This window comes from Ascaphus truei, chromosome 2 (genome assembly GCF_040206685.1).
Source record: "Ascaphus truei isolate aAscTru1 chromosome 2, aAscTru1.hap1, whole genome shotgun sequence".
NCBI lineage: Eukaryota > Metazoa > Chordata > Amphibia > Anura > Ascaphidae > Ascaphus > Ascaphus truei.
The window spans coordinates 460,238,125-460,256,115 of record NC_134484.1 but is presented as its reverse complement, the minus strand read 5'-3'; the positions used below and the strand labels follow the sequence as shown (position 1 = coordinate 460,256,115).

Genomic DNA, 17,991 nt, shown 5'->3' with positions numbered 1-17,991 from the left:
TACAGTATGCTGGGAACATACGATTAAGTGCATTGGTACAATCTATGCCTGGTATGGTAAAGGTGTAGCCCAAAGGTAATGTCAATGATCATCCAAATCTATGTGACTACTCCCTGGTAAGACAATATACAGTATATCTCCTCTTACCTCTCCCATCGTACTTTCAGTGTCTCTTCTGCTAACACCTCCTCCTCCTCCTCTATTGATCTCTCTGTGGGGGTACCCCAGGGCTCTGTCCTGGGACCTCTTCTCTTTTCTCTGTGTACACTTTCTCTAGGTGACCTAATCAAATCTTTTGGGTTTAAATATCACCTCTATGCTGACGACACACAAATATACTTTTCAACGCCCGACCTTACACCTGCTGTACAAACCAAAGTTTCTGAATGTCTCTCTGCTATATCATCCTGGATGGCCCTCCGCCGCCTTAAACTCAACATGGCAAAAACAGAGCTCCTTATACTTCCTCCCAAACCTGGCCCTACTACCTCCTTCCACATCACTGTTGGAAATACGATCATTCACCCAGTAGCCCAAGCACGCTGCCTAGGGGTCACACTCGACTCCTCTCTCGCATTCTCCTCTCACATTCAAAATGTTTCTAAAACCTGTCGCTTTTTCCTCTGCAATATCACAAAGATACGCCCTTTCCTCTGTTACTCGACTGCTAAAACTCTGACTCAGGCCCTCATTCTCTCCCGTCTCGACTACTGCAACCTCCTGCTATCCGGCCTCCCTGCCTCTCACTTGTCTCCCCTACAATCTATCCTAAACGCTGCTGCCAGAATCACTCTACTCTTTCCTATATCTTATTTATTTATTTATTTATAAAATATTTTACCAGGAAGTAATACATTGAGAGTTACCTCTCGTTTTCAAGTATGTCCTGGGCACAGAGTAAAACAAATAATACATGGTTACAAATACAGTTACATAAATGAACAAGGTATACATTTATATACAAGACATTGCATGCACAGTTAAAGAAAATATATATTATGAGCGTATGAAACAGTTACAGACCAGATTAAAGTGTGAGACAGCCTTAGATTTGAAAGAACTTAAGCTGGTGGTGGATATGAGAGTCTCTGGTAGGTTGTTCCAGTTTTGGGGTGCACGGAAGGAGAAGGAGGAACGTCCGGATACTTTGTTGATCTCTGCGTCTCCCCTCCTGAAATCCCTCTCCTGGCTTCCAATCAAATCCCGCATCTCACACTCAATTCTCCTCCTCACTTTTAAAGCTTTACACTCTTCTGCCCCACCTTACATCTCAGCCTTAATTTCTCGCTATGCATCACCCCGACTCTTGCGTTCTGCTCAAGGATGTCTTCTTTCTATCCCCTTTGTATCTAAAGCCCTCTCCCGCCTTAAACATTTCTCACTTTCTGCCCCGCACCTCTGGAATGCCCTTCCCCTCAATACCCGACTAGCACCCTCTCTATCCACCTGTAAGACCCACCTTAAGACACATTTGCTTAAAGAAGCATATGAATAGCACTGTGGATCAGCCTGGACACATGATACATACAGATTGGCACCCTGCAGACGCACTTACTAGAATTCCCTCCTACTGTCTCTATACGTTCCCCTAGCTACCAATTAGATTGTAAGCTCCTCGGAGCATGGACTCCTCTTCCTTAATGTTACTCTTACAGTGTGTCTGAAGCACTTATTCCCATGACCTGTTATTTATATTATTTGTTATTTATATGATTACAACATGTATTACTACTGTGAAGCGCTATGTATATTTATGGCGCTATATAAATAAAGACATACATACATACAGTACATACATACATATCTAACAAGCTAAATGGGAGAGCTACAGTCTTCAAGCAATGGGCCTTGAGGAATGGATGAAGGATTCCAAAATAGCTAAAACAGATATAATAAAAAAAAAAAAAAAATCACTTCTTGTTTCCAAGGGGCAGATCCCTGACTTAAAATTGTCCACAAAGTCTGCATGTGTTAATGTTTAAATAACTTACTTCCTTTGTATTTATCTCTGTAAAATTAGTTAATTCCAATATCACACTTTATTTCCCCCCTTAGGTGTATCAGTCCTAGTGTTAAATACTATTAAAGCAAGGTATTTTATACTAATAATTGAGTGGTTGACGGAAAAATGTAAAAAGAGGATAAAATGCATTGTCTACTCTTCACCACCCTCTCACTTTCCTGTGGGAGGGTGTATGTGTGTGGGTGTCTTTTTTGTTTTGGTATCCTGAGAGCTCATTGGAAATGGAGAATCCCACAGAACAATGGGATGCTAATTAGCTCCCCCTACTGTTATCCTTTGTTTGGGAACTAGCTCCCACGGTAGGACTTGGCTCTGTACAGCAGCAGTACTTGCAGTGTTAGGAATATGTGATGAGCAGAAAGTTAGCTAACCACACAATTCACCAGTCATTGGATCTGGTGTAGGCTGTCTGCTTAGGGCTTTGTGTTACCTTGTGTTAAATAAGAAAACAAAAAAAAACAACAACTCAAGCCAGGACAGCATGGAGCATCTGTGCGTGACTACTACAAGAATAAAACAAGCAGAAGAATCGAATTAGAAAATTCACACAGGTCCAGCAGCACCTCTGGTTTCAATTCAACGCCATTGTATATTTGATTTAAATAGCAGTATGAAAATATCAATTGGAGACTTGTCTGAATAATGCAAGAAAATAACTCCGTGGGTCACAGAAATCTAATAAACAATACGTTTGTATTATTTATGTTGGGATCATTTTGAATTGACCATTATGAAAAATAAATGGATGTTATTTAAAATGAACTTTCAGGACCACAAAACCTCTTATTACAGCTCAACCCCCTTATAACGCTGTGCTTGGGGTCCAAAGAATCACATCGCGTTATAAGCGGATCGCATTAGAAATAATGTACAGTTGTATGCATTGTACAATAAAGTATTTAAGACACCAATAATCATTGTGTTGTAAAGTATTCATAAATACGAAAATTGGGAGCCACGCTTGCATCGCGTTATAAGCGGATTCGCGTTGTAACGGATCGCGCTATAACGGGGTTGAGCTGTACATACTGTAATCCATGACAAAATGTTTGTTGATTAATTAGAATTCTACAATGTTATGTTTCAAGGCCATTACAGTACAACTTATGTCACATCAGACACATTAAGTAAGAAAAATACGTATTATATTTATAACATAAATACACCAGCTCAACTTTGAAATACGTACAATCATAGTAACGCCATAGTGATCTAGTAAAATCATAGTCGTTGATTGTGCTGGGTAAAATATTTGCTGAATTTAGCCAATGTGATTCTATGGTATATAGCCTGAACTTGTAATAAATAGTGAGAGATGGGACAAAAATTTACAATTTAACGATGGATTAACTCTGATCGGCTTCATACCCCCCATGAATTCAACGTCATTGAGAAATGAAAACAACCATATTTTTTCCCCATTCACTGAGATACTGATGGATTATCCTGAAATGAACTGGCTAGCACAACATTGCATTGACCTTCATTCAATAACAGGGGTTAATTACTAGTGGATTTACCACATCTTCAGCGACGTCAGCCTTTCTACCATTAAGCCCCCATTCATAAAAGTTGGACGTCTCATGACAAACTAACTCTGAAGACATGAGCCTACCACATATTGTTGAACAGGGTAGGTGCAGAAATAGTTAATCTCATATCTCAAATGGAAAGATAAGCTTGCAGAAATGCACCAATCTATACCATTCCAGCGTGAATCATTTCTTGTTTTACATGCAAATTACACACTGGGGAGAGTGCCATGTTTTGTCTCGATCCAAATAATTGTGGTGAAATACAAAGTCACGGTTCAGTGGAACTGTATGGGGGAACCTTGTTAGAAAGTGAATCCTCCTAATTCTGAAGGTAAATTGCAAGTGCGATGGTCCTTAATGAGCTACACATAGTCTTCTATAATATGGTGTATTTTATGGACAGTATTGGTCTTGGCGAAGACATGGAAATTCTTCATAATAAGGTAGAAATTCAAGATAATGAAAAGTCATGTACTGACTTCATTCATGAAGATGCTGTGCAGGATTAATATAAATAATTCACCTTTTAGTGTTGGGATTTGATGCAGGGAACATTTACATTAGTTTTTCTACATATTTGTAAGGCAGACTAAGTTTACAGTAACTCAGAGCTTTTATGCAAAAGAGTTAACATTATGTAAAGCGATACACACATTGGAATATACAATAATATAATGTGTCAAGCAACTCTTGCCAGCCTTTGGCTCACTGGCCTATACATGTAAACACTTCCCATGGTGTTTGATGATGCCTGTAGGACAAGGTACTGTATACACCAACATCTGGACGGCTACACTGATGTTAAGGGATGTATATTCAATAGGACTCTCTACAGCCTCCTAACTGCAGTGTAATATGGCACCTTGATTTATAAACCCAACATATTAGGAACCACAGATTCAGAATACACAATATATGCTATGGAGATATGAAAGAAATGTTAAAATATTTAGCAAGTCGTTTTTAAGTTGGGAGCCAGTGAATAAATTGAAAGCAGTATATCTCCAACTACCCGTCCCAAACACAGGAACATGTTTGTGATGATGACTATGCTTGAGGTAACATCCTACGGGTGCAGACACTTGATGAGCCTCACAAATAAAAGACACTATTCTCCTCCAAGTTTGCATGAATGTACAAACTCTAATAAACACACTCTCTTCTTGAGAGCTCAAAGAATCCAAGCCACCTTAACAAAGCAGTTAATCCAGTTAGCTTGACCTTTGACATTATTAGGGTCGCAGTGACCCTAATCCAATCAGATTGATTAACTAAAGTTGAGTCCCCATAAGCTGACCCCCCTCTGTCCTGCTATTTAGCACCGCCAGAACAGTAGGAAAGACCTGCCGTATTTACACCACAATGAGTCGGCAGTGAGAACCTGTTTACAGGGAGACTTAAACTCCCATTACTCCATCAAATGTATCATTCTTCAATAGTTCATTAAAAGCTACTCCTCCACAATAACTACTGGCCATTTCTCAGTGCAGCTGTCAGATTTAAGGCTCATTCCAGTCCTGGGTGAAGGAGGAGGAGGGGGTTGAGAACAAGTATCATAGGCAGAACGCTTTCTTTTAACACTGCACACAACAGTGTTAACAGCCCCTGATAACTGCTAATAAAAACATCTTGTTTTATCTTGCTTTGGGTGTTGCCACCAGCGCTGTGAGAATATACTGCAGTATAGCTGCTAAATTGCATTGAGTGTCAGCTAACACAGAGTTATTGTAATTAATGAAAGCTAAACACGCATGCACATTTTGTAAGCTAATTCAGGAAATTGTATTTGAGTCTATCCAGCAAATGCCGGAAATGCTACAAAGCACGGTGTTACCAGGATTTAAACATCAACCTCCCTCTACAATAAATAGGCAACAGACCAAGGTCATTTTGAGTAAAAGCAGTAAAAATTATTATTATTTTTGTACCTTACTAGACCCAGACGGATACCTCTGAGCTGACCTGTGCTCCCCCGACATTTGAGGACACCTTGGTTCCCGAGATATCTGTGACACACAGAAACTACAAATATGGCCGTGGGGTCACGGATAGAAAGTTACAAGGTCATCTCCTGATGACGTGGCAACTTTCAATTGGTAGCCGGAGGGAGCCTGACCACAACGGCCATTTTGTGCCACCGGACACGTCTTCTTGCCCAGTGAACAAACCGGCTCCTGGCTCGGGAACTGGGTGATCCCTAGAGGTCAGGGACATTGGATCTCCTGTGGGAGATGCCCTGGGTCAGATATGTTAATAAGAAAATAATCAAAAATAACAGGTGGAACTGCTCCTTGAATTGCAACCTCTAATACTGCAGCTTTGCTATAACACAGTCTTCAAGGCCCTCCCTCTCATTTCCCCCCTCCCCACCAGGTCAGGTTTTCAGGACTGATTGAGCCACCTGTGCTAAAGCTGGGAGTGATTGAGCCACCTGTGCTCAAGCTGGGAGTGATAGAGCAAACCTGTGCTGAAGCAGGGACTAATTAATCCCCCTGTGCTAAAGCAGGAACCGATTGAGTCACCTGTGCTGAAGCAGAGACATCCTGAAGACCTGACCTGGTGCACCAGATCTCCGAAGAAGTCCTGACACACATATCCATACATGATATAGATTGAAGAAAGTGTGGGCACCTCAACAAAGTGTATTTATGTCACACCATCGGTCAACGTTCCGGCCATCCGGTAACCTTTCTCAAGAATATGCCATACTACAGGATGGCAAGAACGTTGACCGATGGTGTGACATAAATGCACTCTTTTGAGAACATCCACAGTGCCCATTCCATCGTCCATCTCTTTCATGCTGTAGATATCGCACCATGGATTAATAGATGTCATTATAACTTTCTTAAAGCAGCAGTCCAAGCTGCCGCCCCCCCCTTTAATATGTGCATCAATACAATCTACACAATGATAAGTAATTAGCTAAGTCGCCGATCGATACATTCTGCTGTGATCGATCGGTGAAGATTCGGCTCGGGGGCTCACTAAATGGCTGTCAGCAGAAGAGGCCAAAGATGCAAAGTTCTGTGGGAAGATCATGTGGACAGGTAGTCACTAGATACAATGGGTGCACTGCTAGAGAGAGGGCAGGGCTCAAAAAGGGGTGTGCCAGAGCCTGTTTCAGAAGGGGATGTGACTTTGTAAATGGAAACAAAAAATTCTTGTTACATTATAACACATTAAAAATGTTATTCAGAGTTGTTGTTTTTTTTTTTTTAATAATACAAGTATTTTCTTATAGTACAGAACTGATTTATGGGGGGGGGAACACACATAGGATATTGCTTGGTCTGCAGCTTTAAAATATCAAGTTTTGATTAGGACTGCCAGGATATCTGACTAATAGAACTATGCATTGCTTCTAACCTGATACATTGTATGTATGTGTTTATGTATGTCTGCCTTTATTTATATAGCACCATTAATGTACATAGAGCTTCACAGCAGTAATACACGTGACAATCATATAAATAACAAATAATATAAATAACACAAAGGGAGAAGTGCTTCAGACACAAAAGTAACATTTAGGAAAAGGAGTCCCTGCTCCGAAGAGCTTATAATCTAATTTGTTGGTAGGAAGAACGTACAGAGACAGTAGGAGGACGTCCTGGTAAGTGCGTCTCCATGGGGCCACGGTTAATCTATGAGTTGTATAGTATGAGTCATGGAGCTACTTATAGGCTTCCTTAAGCAAGTATGTTTTGAGGTGGGTCTTAAAAGGTGGATAGAGAGGGTGATAGTCAGATATTGAGGGGAAGGGCATTCCAGAGGTGTGGGGCAGTCAGTGGGAAAGGTTTAAGGCGGGAGAGGGCTTTAGATACAAAAGGGGTAGAGAGAAGACATCCTTGAGCAGAACACAAGAGTCGGGATGGTGCATAACGAGAAATTAGGGCTGAGATGTAAGGAGGGGCAGAAGAGTGTAAAGCTTTAAAAGTGAGGAGGAGATTTGAGTGTGTGATACGGGATTTGATAGGAAGCCAGGAGAGGGATTTCAGCAGGGGAGATGCTGAGACAGATTTCGGAAATAGTAGAGTGATTCTGGCAGCAGCGTTTAGAATAGATTGTAGGGGAGACAGGTGAGAGGTAGGAAGGCCGGACAGCAGGAGGTTACAGTAGTTGAGACGGGAGAGATTGACATCTGTGTCAGAGTTTTTGCAGTCGAGCAACAGAGGAAAGGGCATGTCTTGGTAATATTGCGGAGGAAACAACTACAGTTTTTTGCTACCTTTTGAATCAGAGATGAGAATGTGAGAGGGCAGTCGAGTGTGACCCCTAGGCAGCGTGCTTAGGCTACTGGTTGAATTATGGTACTTCCAACAGTAATGTGGAAGGAGGAAATAGGGCCAGGTTTGGGAGGAAGTACACTGTATGAGGAGCTCTGTTTTTGCCATGTTAAAGATAAGTCAGTGAAGGGCCATCTAGGATGATATAGCCGAGAGACATTCAGAAACTTTAGTCTGTACAGCAGGTGTAAGGTCAGGGGTAGAAAAGTACATTTGTGTGTCATCAGCATAGAAGTGATATTTGAACCCAAGAGATGTGATTAGGTCACCTAGAGAGTGTGTAAAGAGAAAAGAGAAGAGGTCCCAGGACAGAGCCCTGGGGTACCCCATCAGAGAGATCGATAGAGGAGGAGGAGGTGTTAGCAAAAGAGACACTGAAAGTACGATGGGAGAGGTAAGAGGAGATCCAGGATAGAGCTTTGTTACGAATGCCAAGAGTATGGAAAATGTGAAGGAGAAGAGGTGGTCTACAGTATCAAATGTTACAGAGAGGTCGAGTAATATGAGCAGAGTGTAATGACCTCTGTCTTTGGCAGCATGGAGGTCATTAGTTATTGAGGTGAGGGCGTATCAGTGGAGTAAAAAGTGTAGAAGCCAGATTGTAGAGGGTCTAGCGAGAGAATACAAGACGTTCAATGAGTTTAGAGGCAAAAGGCAGGAGTGAGAAAAGGTTGATAGTTAGAAAGACAGGTAGAGTCAAGCTAGCTGTTTTTGAGTAATGGTATAACTGTTGCATGTTTTGAATTAAGAGGGAAAGGTACTAGAGTAGAGGGAAGAGTTAAAAATGTGTGTAGGGATTATAGTAAGAGCAAGAGATTTTAGGAGATGGGAGGGAATGGGTCAAAAGGGCAGGTAGTAGAGGGAGAGGAGGAGATCAGCAGTGACACATCCTCCTCTGTGACAGCGGATAAAGAGTCAAGGAATGCAGGAGGGAGCTAGAAAGAGGTGTAGGATGGGAGGAGGATACAGAGGGGGTGGCCTGACATATGGATTCCACATTTTCCTTGAAATAGTCACCACAGTCCTGCGGTGAGATGGAGGAAGAAGAACAGGCAGCAGAGGGTGGTCTGATTAGGGAGTCAAAGACAGAGAAGAGTTAGCATGGGTTAGACTTGTGCGTGTTGATTAGTGAAGAAAAGTAGGTTTGTTTAGCCTCGTAGAGGGCAGAGTTGAGACAGGATAGCATAAATTTGTAGTGGAGGAAGTCTGCGAGAGTTTGAGATTTCCTCCAAAGGCGTTCAGAGGAACGAGTGCAGGAATGCAGCATGCATGTGTAGGAATTTAGCCAGGGTCCGGGGTTCAAAGGGAAAGAACGGCAGAGAGAAAGCGGGACATGTAGATCAGGAGATGAGGATAGAGCAGAGTTGTAGTTCCTGACCAGGTTGTCAGGGTCTGGAGCAGAGCTGAGTGAGGAGAGGGAGGAGCTTAAAGTGGACTCAAACGCTGGTAGGTTAATAGAGTGCAGGTCTCTGTAGTAGTGAGGGGTAGATGGAGGTGGAGAAGGGGAGAAATGAAAGAGAGAAAATGAGATGAGGTGATGGTCAGAGAGATGAAAAGGGGAAATTGAGAAATCAGAGAGAGAAAAGTTTTTAGTGAAAACCATGTCTAGGTAGTGGCCATCCTTGTGGGTGCTGGCCGCAGTCCACTGTTAAAGATCAAAAGAATAGGTTAGAGAGAGAAAACAAGAAGCCCAAGGGAGAGAGGGGTCATCAATAAGGCAGTTGAAGTCCCCATGAGTAGATGTAGGTGGGTGAAAGATGACCGCCATGTAGACAGGGAAAGGAGAGAAAAGCTGGACAGTGTGACCCTCAAAGGAGGGAAAAGTAAAAGAGGAATAGGAAGTGTATGGTAGCAGCAGAGAGAAGAGAGCAGGAGCACCACGACTCCACCTCTGCCATCAGGGCGCGGAGTGTGGGAGAAAGAAAGGCCACCATAAGAGAGGGCAGCTTCCAGAGCAGAGTCAGACTGAGTGAGCCAAGTCTCAGTTATAGCAAAGAGGAGCAGAGGAACTTGTTAGAAAGGGAACTTGCATTCCAAAAGGCACCGGAGAAAGTGGGAGAGGAGGGAGGGTGACAGGGGATGGGTATGAGGTTAGAGGGGTTGACACCAGAAGGAGTAGAAGTTGTATGTTGAAGGCGAGGACGAGAGCATACAGAAATAAGGCAGGGACCAGGATTGGGAGAGTAAACAAAACAAAAATAGAGCCTAAACATTATGGTAAATTGCTGACCAGCTTGATGACAATGGTTTACGCTGGATACACTGGATCACTTTTGGAAGACCCCTGTTCTGTTTAATATGCTGTGCAGTACCTTCCCTGTGCTGGAGATGATTGTCGCCCAACTCCCATTGAAGTCTGTTGGAGTCTCTGCGATAGTGCTGATTGGGACACTATCGCACTTTTATGAATCACCCCCACAGTCAGTGTAAGAAAGGGTAAATATTTCCAACTACATTGGTCTCTACATGCACTCCCTAAGATCCTTAAAACACGTGAATGTATTGTACAGGTAGTCCTCGTTATCCAACGTTTCACTTTACAACGAATGGCATATCCAACGCTTTACAATGCAACCCTATGGGCCGTTTTACAACGCCGGAATGCGTTATCCGACGCCTGAATGCGTTATCCGACGCTCACCACCACTGATTAACATGGGACTCACTTTACAACGGTTTCACTATCCAACGCTACTCCCAGAACGGATTCCGTTGGATAACCGAGGGCTGCCTGTACTCTCTGCTCTCTCTGTATACTAATAAAATTGTACGTTCTCAATGGTATGGAACCAGTGTTTTATGTATTTTTACTTTTCCATCGCGTGATTTCATCGTCTGCATTATCACCGTCCTGTATGTTGAATGACTTCTGGGCACTGACTGTGATGTGCTGTTTGAATGATTGGGGCTGTATAAAAGAGATAGCAGTTTTGATCTCGTTGTGTGTGTCAGCTGGTGATATAATGGAGTTTTGAGCATTCTAATTATATTAATAAATAGCCTAATACGCTGGAGAAGTGATGTTTGTATAACTGTCCTTAAAATGGTGTCATGTTCCAAAATTCTCTAGACATCCAGCACCTCGGTATTACTGAGTAGCTCACATGAAATTCTAAATCAAAACACACACCAGGAACCTTTCTTGAAGGTAGTAAATGGAATAACATCCCTTATAGCTGCTTATACTTTTTCCCCACCCAAAATAAAGAAAGTAGGACTTTTAAATGGACAAAATCGGTTAGCTGATAAGATTGATCAAATAAACTGCATTTTTATAAATTAAAGTGACAAGTCATGCCTGAATTTTTATTTATTTGCAACATTGTATCAAAATAGGTTCTAAATGAACTAAGTGAACAATTTATTTTGATAGTTAACCTCCAGCCAAAGGAAGCAGCTCATGATAAATACCATTGGCTTCCTGTAAAGCCATAGATTGTTCTGCTAGACATAAGAACATTTAGCACACTCTTAGCCCCCAGTTGATTCTATTCTAAGGTATGTACAGTATTATGTATGATATGATATTAGGCTGGCATTCTCCATGTTCCGATATGAAGTATCATCACTGCTAGTCCCCCGCATTAACTGCCATTGGCCTGAATGTGGGACCGAGCTCGGACACCCCTTATCGGAGTTTAGTGACTCTTACACTACAAATACTTAGGCACCCTGATTTCAAATGATTTTACTATGCCTAAAATCAAAAGCTATTACTAGCGCCCCAATCGCAATGGGCAACATAATGTATATTGGATTTTAAACAAATTAAATATATATTTAGGCATGTAAGACCTTCTTTCGTATATTTAATGCCTGTTATAGTTTACAATATGTTAGATGCTCACAAGTCTAGCTTCGAAAAGAACCATTGACAAAATCCACTGAAAAGATTTTGCTAGTGTGTAAATGCATAAGGGAGGTAAGAATGATGCTGCGACTACATCATTACTTTGATTTGGACTGTTATAGGACATGACGTAGGACAATCACGTATGGACCCCCATATTCAAATGACCTTTGGACCAATATTTCTCTGCAATGGAAAACCGCTGGCAGATTTGACAGGGGCGTGTTGGATTCAATAATAAAAAAAAAAAGTTGAAAGTACAGTAAAGGCAATGAATGCGAAAAAAAAAACTTGACCCATCTACATAGGAACAGGATTTTCATTTGATAACACGCGGAATTCTTGATCTGCAGTTTAGTGCTTTCTTTGCAAGCAGCCGTTCCTTACAAAGAGTGACACTGTTAAAATGCTGCTTAAAACAAAACCTTTCATCCCACTCATTTCACTTTTCTAAATGGAACAGAATGACCAAAGGCAAAAGGCTTGGACAACAAAAGAGCGAGGCTGAAATGGCCTGTGGCCTGATACAATTCTCTTTGTAACATGAAACTCGTGTTGATCTATAAGCATCTTCTCAATGGTTTCATCATCAAAATGAACTGCATCATTATTACACTGGCAGGAAAAAAGCTCAAATAAATAAACAAGAACTAACACACAAGGAAATATTCCACATGATCTGCTTTAATTTTCAGTGTACATGACTTTTAAGTGTGTTCGTTATGTTCCGAATTCGCCTCCAGCAAATGCCACAGTGTAATAAAATACCCCAACTGGGAGCTGAAAAGTGAACAATCAACAGGATTTTTTGAGGGGGGAGTCATCTGGAAGCCCTGGTTATTGCGTTCAATTTGAGAACACTCGTATTGTATAAAGAACTATATCAAGACGTTTAAAGAGTTACATATACAGGTATACAGAGGTCCTCAGGCTGTATCATGATGTATAAAGAGTTACATATACAGGTACAGTATACAGAGGTCCTCAGGCTGTATCATGATGTATAAAGAGTTACATATACAGGTACACAGGGGCCCTCAGGCTGTATCATGATGTATAAAGAGTTACATATACAGGTACAGTATACAGAGGTCCTCAGGCTGTATCATGATGTATAAAGAGTTACATATACAGGTACAGTATACAGAGGTCCTCAGGCTGTATCATGATGTATAAAGAGTTACATATACAGGTACAGTATACAGAGGTCCTCAGGCTGTATCATGATGTATAAAGAGTTACATATACAGGTACAGTATACAGAGGTCCTCAGGCTGTATCATGATGTATAAAGAGTTACATATACAGGTACAGTATACAGAGGTCCTCAGGCTGTATCATGATGAGAACAAACAAGTCAGAGTCGGGAGAATAAACAGAATGGTGGCCAACTCCAGTCCTCAAGAGCTACCAACACGTGAAATTTTCAGGATATCCCTGCGTCAGCACAGGTGGTTCAATCACTCCATGCTTCAGCACAGGTGGCTCAATCAGTGGCTCAGTCGAAGATTGAGCCACCTGTGCTGAAGCCGGGATATCCTGAAAACCTGACCTTTTGATAGCTAGTGAGTTGGCCGCCCCTGCTCTGTACCAACGAAGTACTCCACCACAACATACTTGAATAGACAGTAAGATTTGTTCTAGCCCTATAAGCTGACTTATGGGATAGCACCAGTCAAGAGGGGGAAAAAAAACACCTCTTATGATACAATTCTTAGCATACAAACATTTCACCTAATAGTCACAGTTCATTGACAAACAATTATCCTTCCTTTGTTAAGGTAATCAGCACGTGGAAGTAGCCTACCTTTATCTAGCACAGGTCCGAAAATTGCCAGATTGTCATTAACAGTCGTGCAGTTCCACCTTCTCCCACGGAATTGGTGCTGGCACTCTTGAATGCCAATTTTGACTCCCTCTGCCACACTGGGCATGATTTCCACGTAATTCCGACAGAAGCGTAGCTGCTTTGGCACTAGCCCAGGAATGCTGCCACACAGGATAGGCTGTGTTCCCAAGGAAGAGTATTGGTGGCCAATTGCTAATGACCTAAAATGAAAAGAGAAAGTATGAATGAGAGCAAATGTAGCCTAGACATGTAACATAACCGCCCTATACCATTAACAATGTACTGTACAGTTTTGTGTAATATAAAAGAATAAGAGGCTTCTAAATGCAACAATTGGGGGGGGGGGGTGTAAATTCTTGACTCCAAATTCATTCTTCTAAGGTCACCCCTCTATGGAAGTCACAGCTATAGATATTTTGATATTCATTTTTGAGATCTCTTTCCATTGGCAAAGGGCACAAGATAGTGTCTTGCAGACAAAATCCACTGCATGGATCTACTGGCTAATATGCAGGATCGCCATAAATTCACGAAGAATAAGGATCTCTGTTCAATATTTTGTTAACCTAATAGATCCTTCATTGGGGTATTTAACCCTGTCACGCTACAATGCGTTCTTGGCTCCTCTGGAAGCCCAGGGGTTAAGATTTATGTTGTTGTTCAGCGTGCTGGGCGGATATAGAAGGTGCTACATCAATAAATAAACTAACAATAGTCTGCAGTCTGCCTTCATTCTATTTTTGACTTCATCTGATTGACAATATAATTTAATGTCAATATTTCACGCAAAACCTGTATTCAGCTATTGTATATCGCTGTCAATCAAATATTGTTACGTCACTTTATTTGTTTATTCTAAGAGGGCACAAAGTCAATATAGCGTGCCTATGGGAAATATTGTCAGGTTTGCTAATAGTGCTGTGGTATAAGGACATCAAAGGCATTCCACAAACAAAATGTCATTTTCACTTCATTGGAGACCATTGACTTCATCTATGAACCCTTTCCTCTAGCCCTCAACCCAGTCCCCATTTTGCTCAATGTAATTGAATCAGTAGAGCATACAATGTTGGTTCACATATATCGTAGTGAAGTCTACAGTTAAAATATCCATGCCAAGTATGATAAACCTGAGCTATTTAACACATAAAGGGATTCAAAGTATGTATCCAATTGGTTTTGTAATTTGGGCCCAGATGCACTGAGCTCTACCATATCAAATGAAATAACTTGACGTTACCGGGAATGACAGTTATTTTTACTGAGTTAACGCCTTATTCTCTAAAGGAAATTATATATACAAATCATGGTTGTAATTGAGCTCATTAGCACAGCGTTAACACAATGTTATTAAGGGATAATGCTGTGTAATCTTTAAATAACACTTCGTTATTTACAGTACATAGTTACATGGTTACATAGTTACATGGTTACATGGTTACATAGTTACAAACAGTACTGGATGAGGTTGAAAAAATACACATGTCCATCAAGTGCAACCAACAAAATGCTCAATTTAGACAACAGATACTTTTCCTATATCTGTATTTACGGTGTTTTGATCCAGAAAAGGGCATAAAGAAAGTTTTAGTATTACTTCCAACCTGAAATACGGCTTTTGTGGAAGGAAGGAGAGAATGTTTCTGTGCACCCAAAAGGTGCGTAAAAATCCTCTGCCAAGTTAAACTTGGCTTAAACCCTAAAAATGTGCTATGTATCAAGCCAAAACTGAGACAGGGAGGGAAAGAGAGGCTACAGGAGAGGGTAAGGGAGAGGCTACGGGAGAGGGTAAGGGAGAGGCTAAGGGAGAGGATAACGGAGAGGGTTAGGGAGAGGGAAAGGGTGTGGGAGAGAGTGAAGAAGAGGGAAAGGGTGAGGGAGAGAGTGAAGAAGAGGGAAAGGGTGAGGGAGAAGGTGAGGGAGAGAATGAGGGAGAAAGTGAGGGAAAGGGTGAGTGAGAGAATGAGGGTGAAGGAAAGGGTGAAGGAGAGAGTGAGGAATAGGGAGAGGGTGATGGGAAGGAGAGGAAGAGGGTGATGATGAAGGAGGAGAGGGTGAAGGAGAGGGAGAGGGTGAGGGAAAGGGTGACGATCAGGGAAAGTGTGAGGGAAATGGTGAAGAAGGGAGAGGCTAAGGGAGAGGGTTAGGGAAAGGGAAAGGGTGTGGGAGAGAGTGAAGTAGAGGGAAAAGGTGAGGGAGAAGGTGAGGGAGAAGGTGAGGGAGAGGGAGAGAATGAGGGAGAAAGTGAGGGAAAAGGTGAGGAAGAGGGAAAGAGTGAGGGTAAGGAAAAGGGTGAGGGAGAGGGTGAGGGAGAGGGTGAGGGAGAGGGAGAGAATGAGGGAGAAAGTGAGGAAAAAGGTGAGGAAGAGGGAAAGAGTGAGGGTAAGGAAAAGGGTGAAGGACAGGGTGAGGGAGAGGGTGAAGGAAAGGGTGACGGAGAGAATGAGGAATAGGGAGAGGGTGGTGGTGAAGGAGAGAAAGAGGGTGATGATGAAGGAGAGAGTGAAGGAAACGGAGAGGTGAGGGAAAGGGTGACAATCAGGGAAAGGGTGAGGGAAATGGTGAAGAAGAGGGAGAGAGTGAGAGAAAGAGTGAGGGAGAGGGTGAGGGAGGGGTGAAGGAAAGGGTGAAGAAGACGGTGATGCAAAGGGTGAGTGTAAGGGAGAAGATGACAGAAAGGATGAGGGAGAGGGAAAGGCTGAGGGTGAGGTTGAGGGAGAGGATGAGGGTGAAGGAGATGCGAGGGAGTGGGTGAATTCTGCTCTTTGGCAACAAAGTATCACAAACAGATCTGTTGTTGTGTTCCAAAAACCAGATTGTGTGTTGCTCTGGAAGCTGTGACAATAATGTGGTACACTTAGCAATATAATGTTACATATCAGCTGCAGCATTTCACAGACTGCAGCACAAATTTAGAAGGCGGCCATTCAGTTAGACACACAATCAGGATTTTACAGATTTATAACAGGAGCACCAAATGATTGCCAGCTTAGATAAGAATGTAGAATGATACATGGTCACATGATTTACAGATACAAATAAGAAAGAAAAAGGGAATGTAATATTTCTGCTATAACGATGTTCCAACTGTCCCAAGGTTGGCAGATGCTAATGGTATCTCTCAAATAGAGATATTTATTCTCTTCCTACTGCATCACAGAAAAAAATTATGATGTTTCACTTTTCTCTAATCTCAGATTTGATCAATTTCCTGCATCTTTGTTCCCCGTTCCCATCAACTTTTATATCACGGTGAAAGCTTCTGGAAAAGTTATGCAAAATCTCCTCCAGAAGAAAATTCAATCTTTCGGTCATCACAATGGTGACTGAAGCCTTACAGTCACCCACATATTACAGCTCGAAACTGGATAGCTTCTTTCCGCACTGTTCTAATAAAGTCTTACACCAGACAATATAGTATAATAAAGTGGGGTTATTTGCAGGTTGCAAACGCCCAACATTTTGGGGATCTCCGAAAGGTTGGGCGTTTGCAACCTGCAAATAATCCACTTTATTATACTATAATGTGTGATGTAAGACTTTACTAGAACAGTGCGGCAAGAAGATATCCAGTTTCAAGTTTAATTAGGTGGCAGAAGTGGGATCCCAGCCACTCTTCAAGTGCCTGCATCTTACAAAGGAAAAGGACACGAATTGTAATTATCTAAAATGAGTGCGGTATGATCCCAAACCTTTATCTTGACATGTTACAACTCTGTATAGATAATTGTACTTATGAGTCCCAGAAACAAAATTATTGCTGGGATTCGCTACGATTCACAAAGGGGTATGTGAGCTCTGTGCAGAATTTACTGCCATACAAGTCCAAGTCAGCCAATGCCAGGTTGAGCTCTCAAAGCATTTATTGGAGCCTAGTGAATCTCAGAGATAGTTTTATTTGAGCCTATTAAGTTCAATTTTGCTGAACCATTACATTCGAAATAAAATAAGCAGCAGTACTATTACATTGACATCAGCCAATCTGAAAGTAGCTATAACAGGAAAGATCAGCAAGGGTCTCCACCATCATCCCCAGAGAACCAGGAGACAGGTCTACACCTGAGCCACTAGGTTAATGCGTCAATGTGTCAATGACTTTGTTCCAAATTTTGTGCCATGTGTGTCATGTTGAGATTTAAGGAGTGAGAATAAAATACGTTTGGGAGGAGTTACATGACAGATTATAATGAGATGTATCAAATGCTGTGCCTGTTGCATCAAATAAATGTGCCAAATCTGAGCCATCTTTTCTAGCTATCAATTTGTGTCACGTGCAGGAAACTCTTTCTTACAATGCTTCCAAAAAATACAATGCTATTCACACTTCCCCTACCTTGTTATATACTCCCTTTGTATGATTACTTAGATAACCCAGTGGATCACCGAAAATGAAAACATGCATAACACATTTGGACAAAGGACATTTCTATTTTAAAACTGTAAAC

The 17,991-nt window shown here is 41.7% G+C and overlaps 1 protein-coding gene across 2 annotated transcripts in view; it reads right to left on the bottom strand.

The window, feature by feature from the left end:
• WNT3A (Wnt family member 3A) overlaps nt 1-17,991 on the bottom strand; it is a 121,921-nt gene that overhangs the window by 21,997 nt on the left and 81,933 nt on the right. For both annotated transcript variants that reach the window (XM_075588026.1, XM_075588027.1), the window contains one exon: nt 13,505-13,746. In XM_075588026.1, the coding sequence (XP_075444141.1) occupies nt 13,505-13,746 (242 nt within the window). The remainder of the gene's footprint in view (nt 1-13,504; nt 13,747-17,991) is intronic.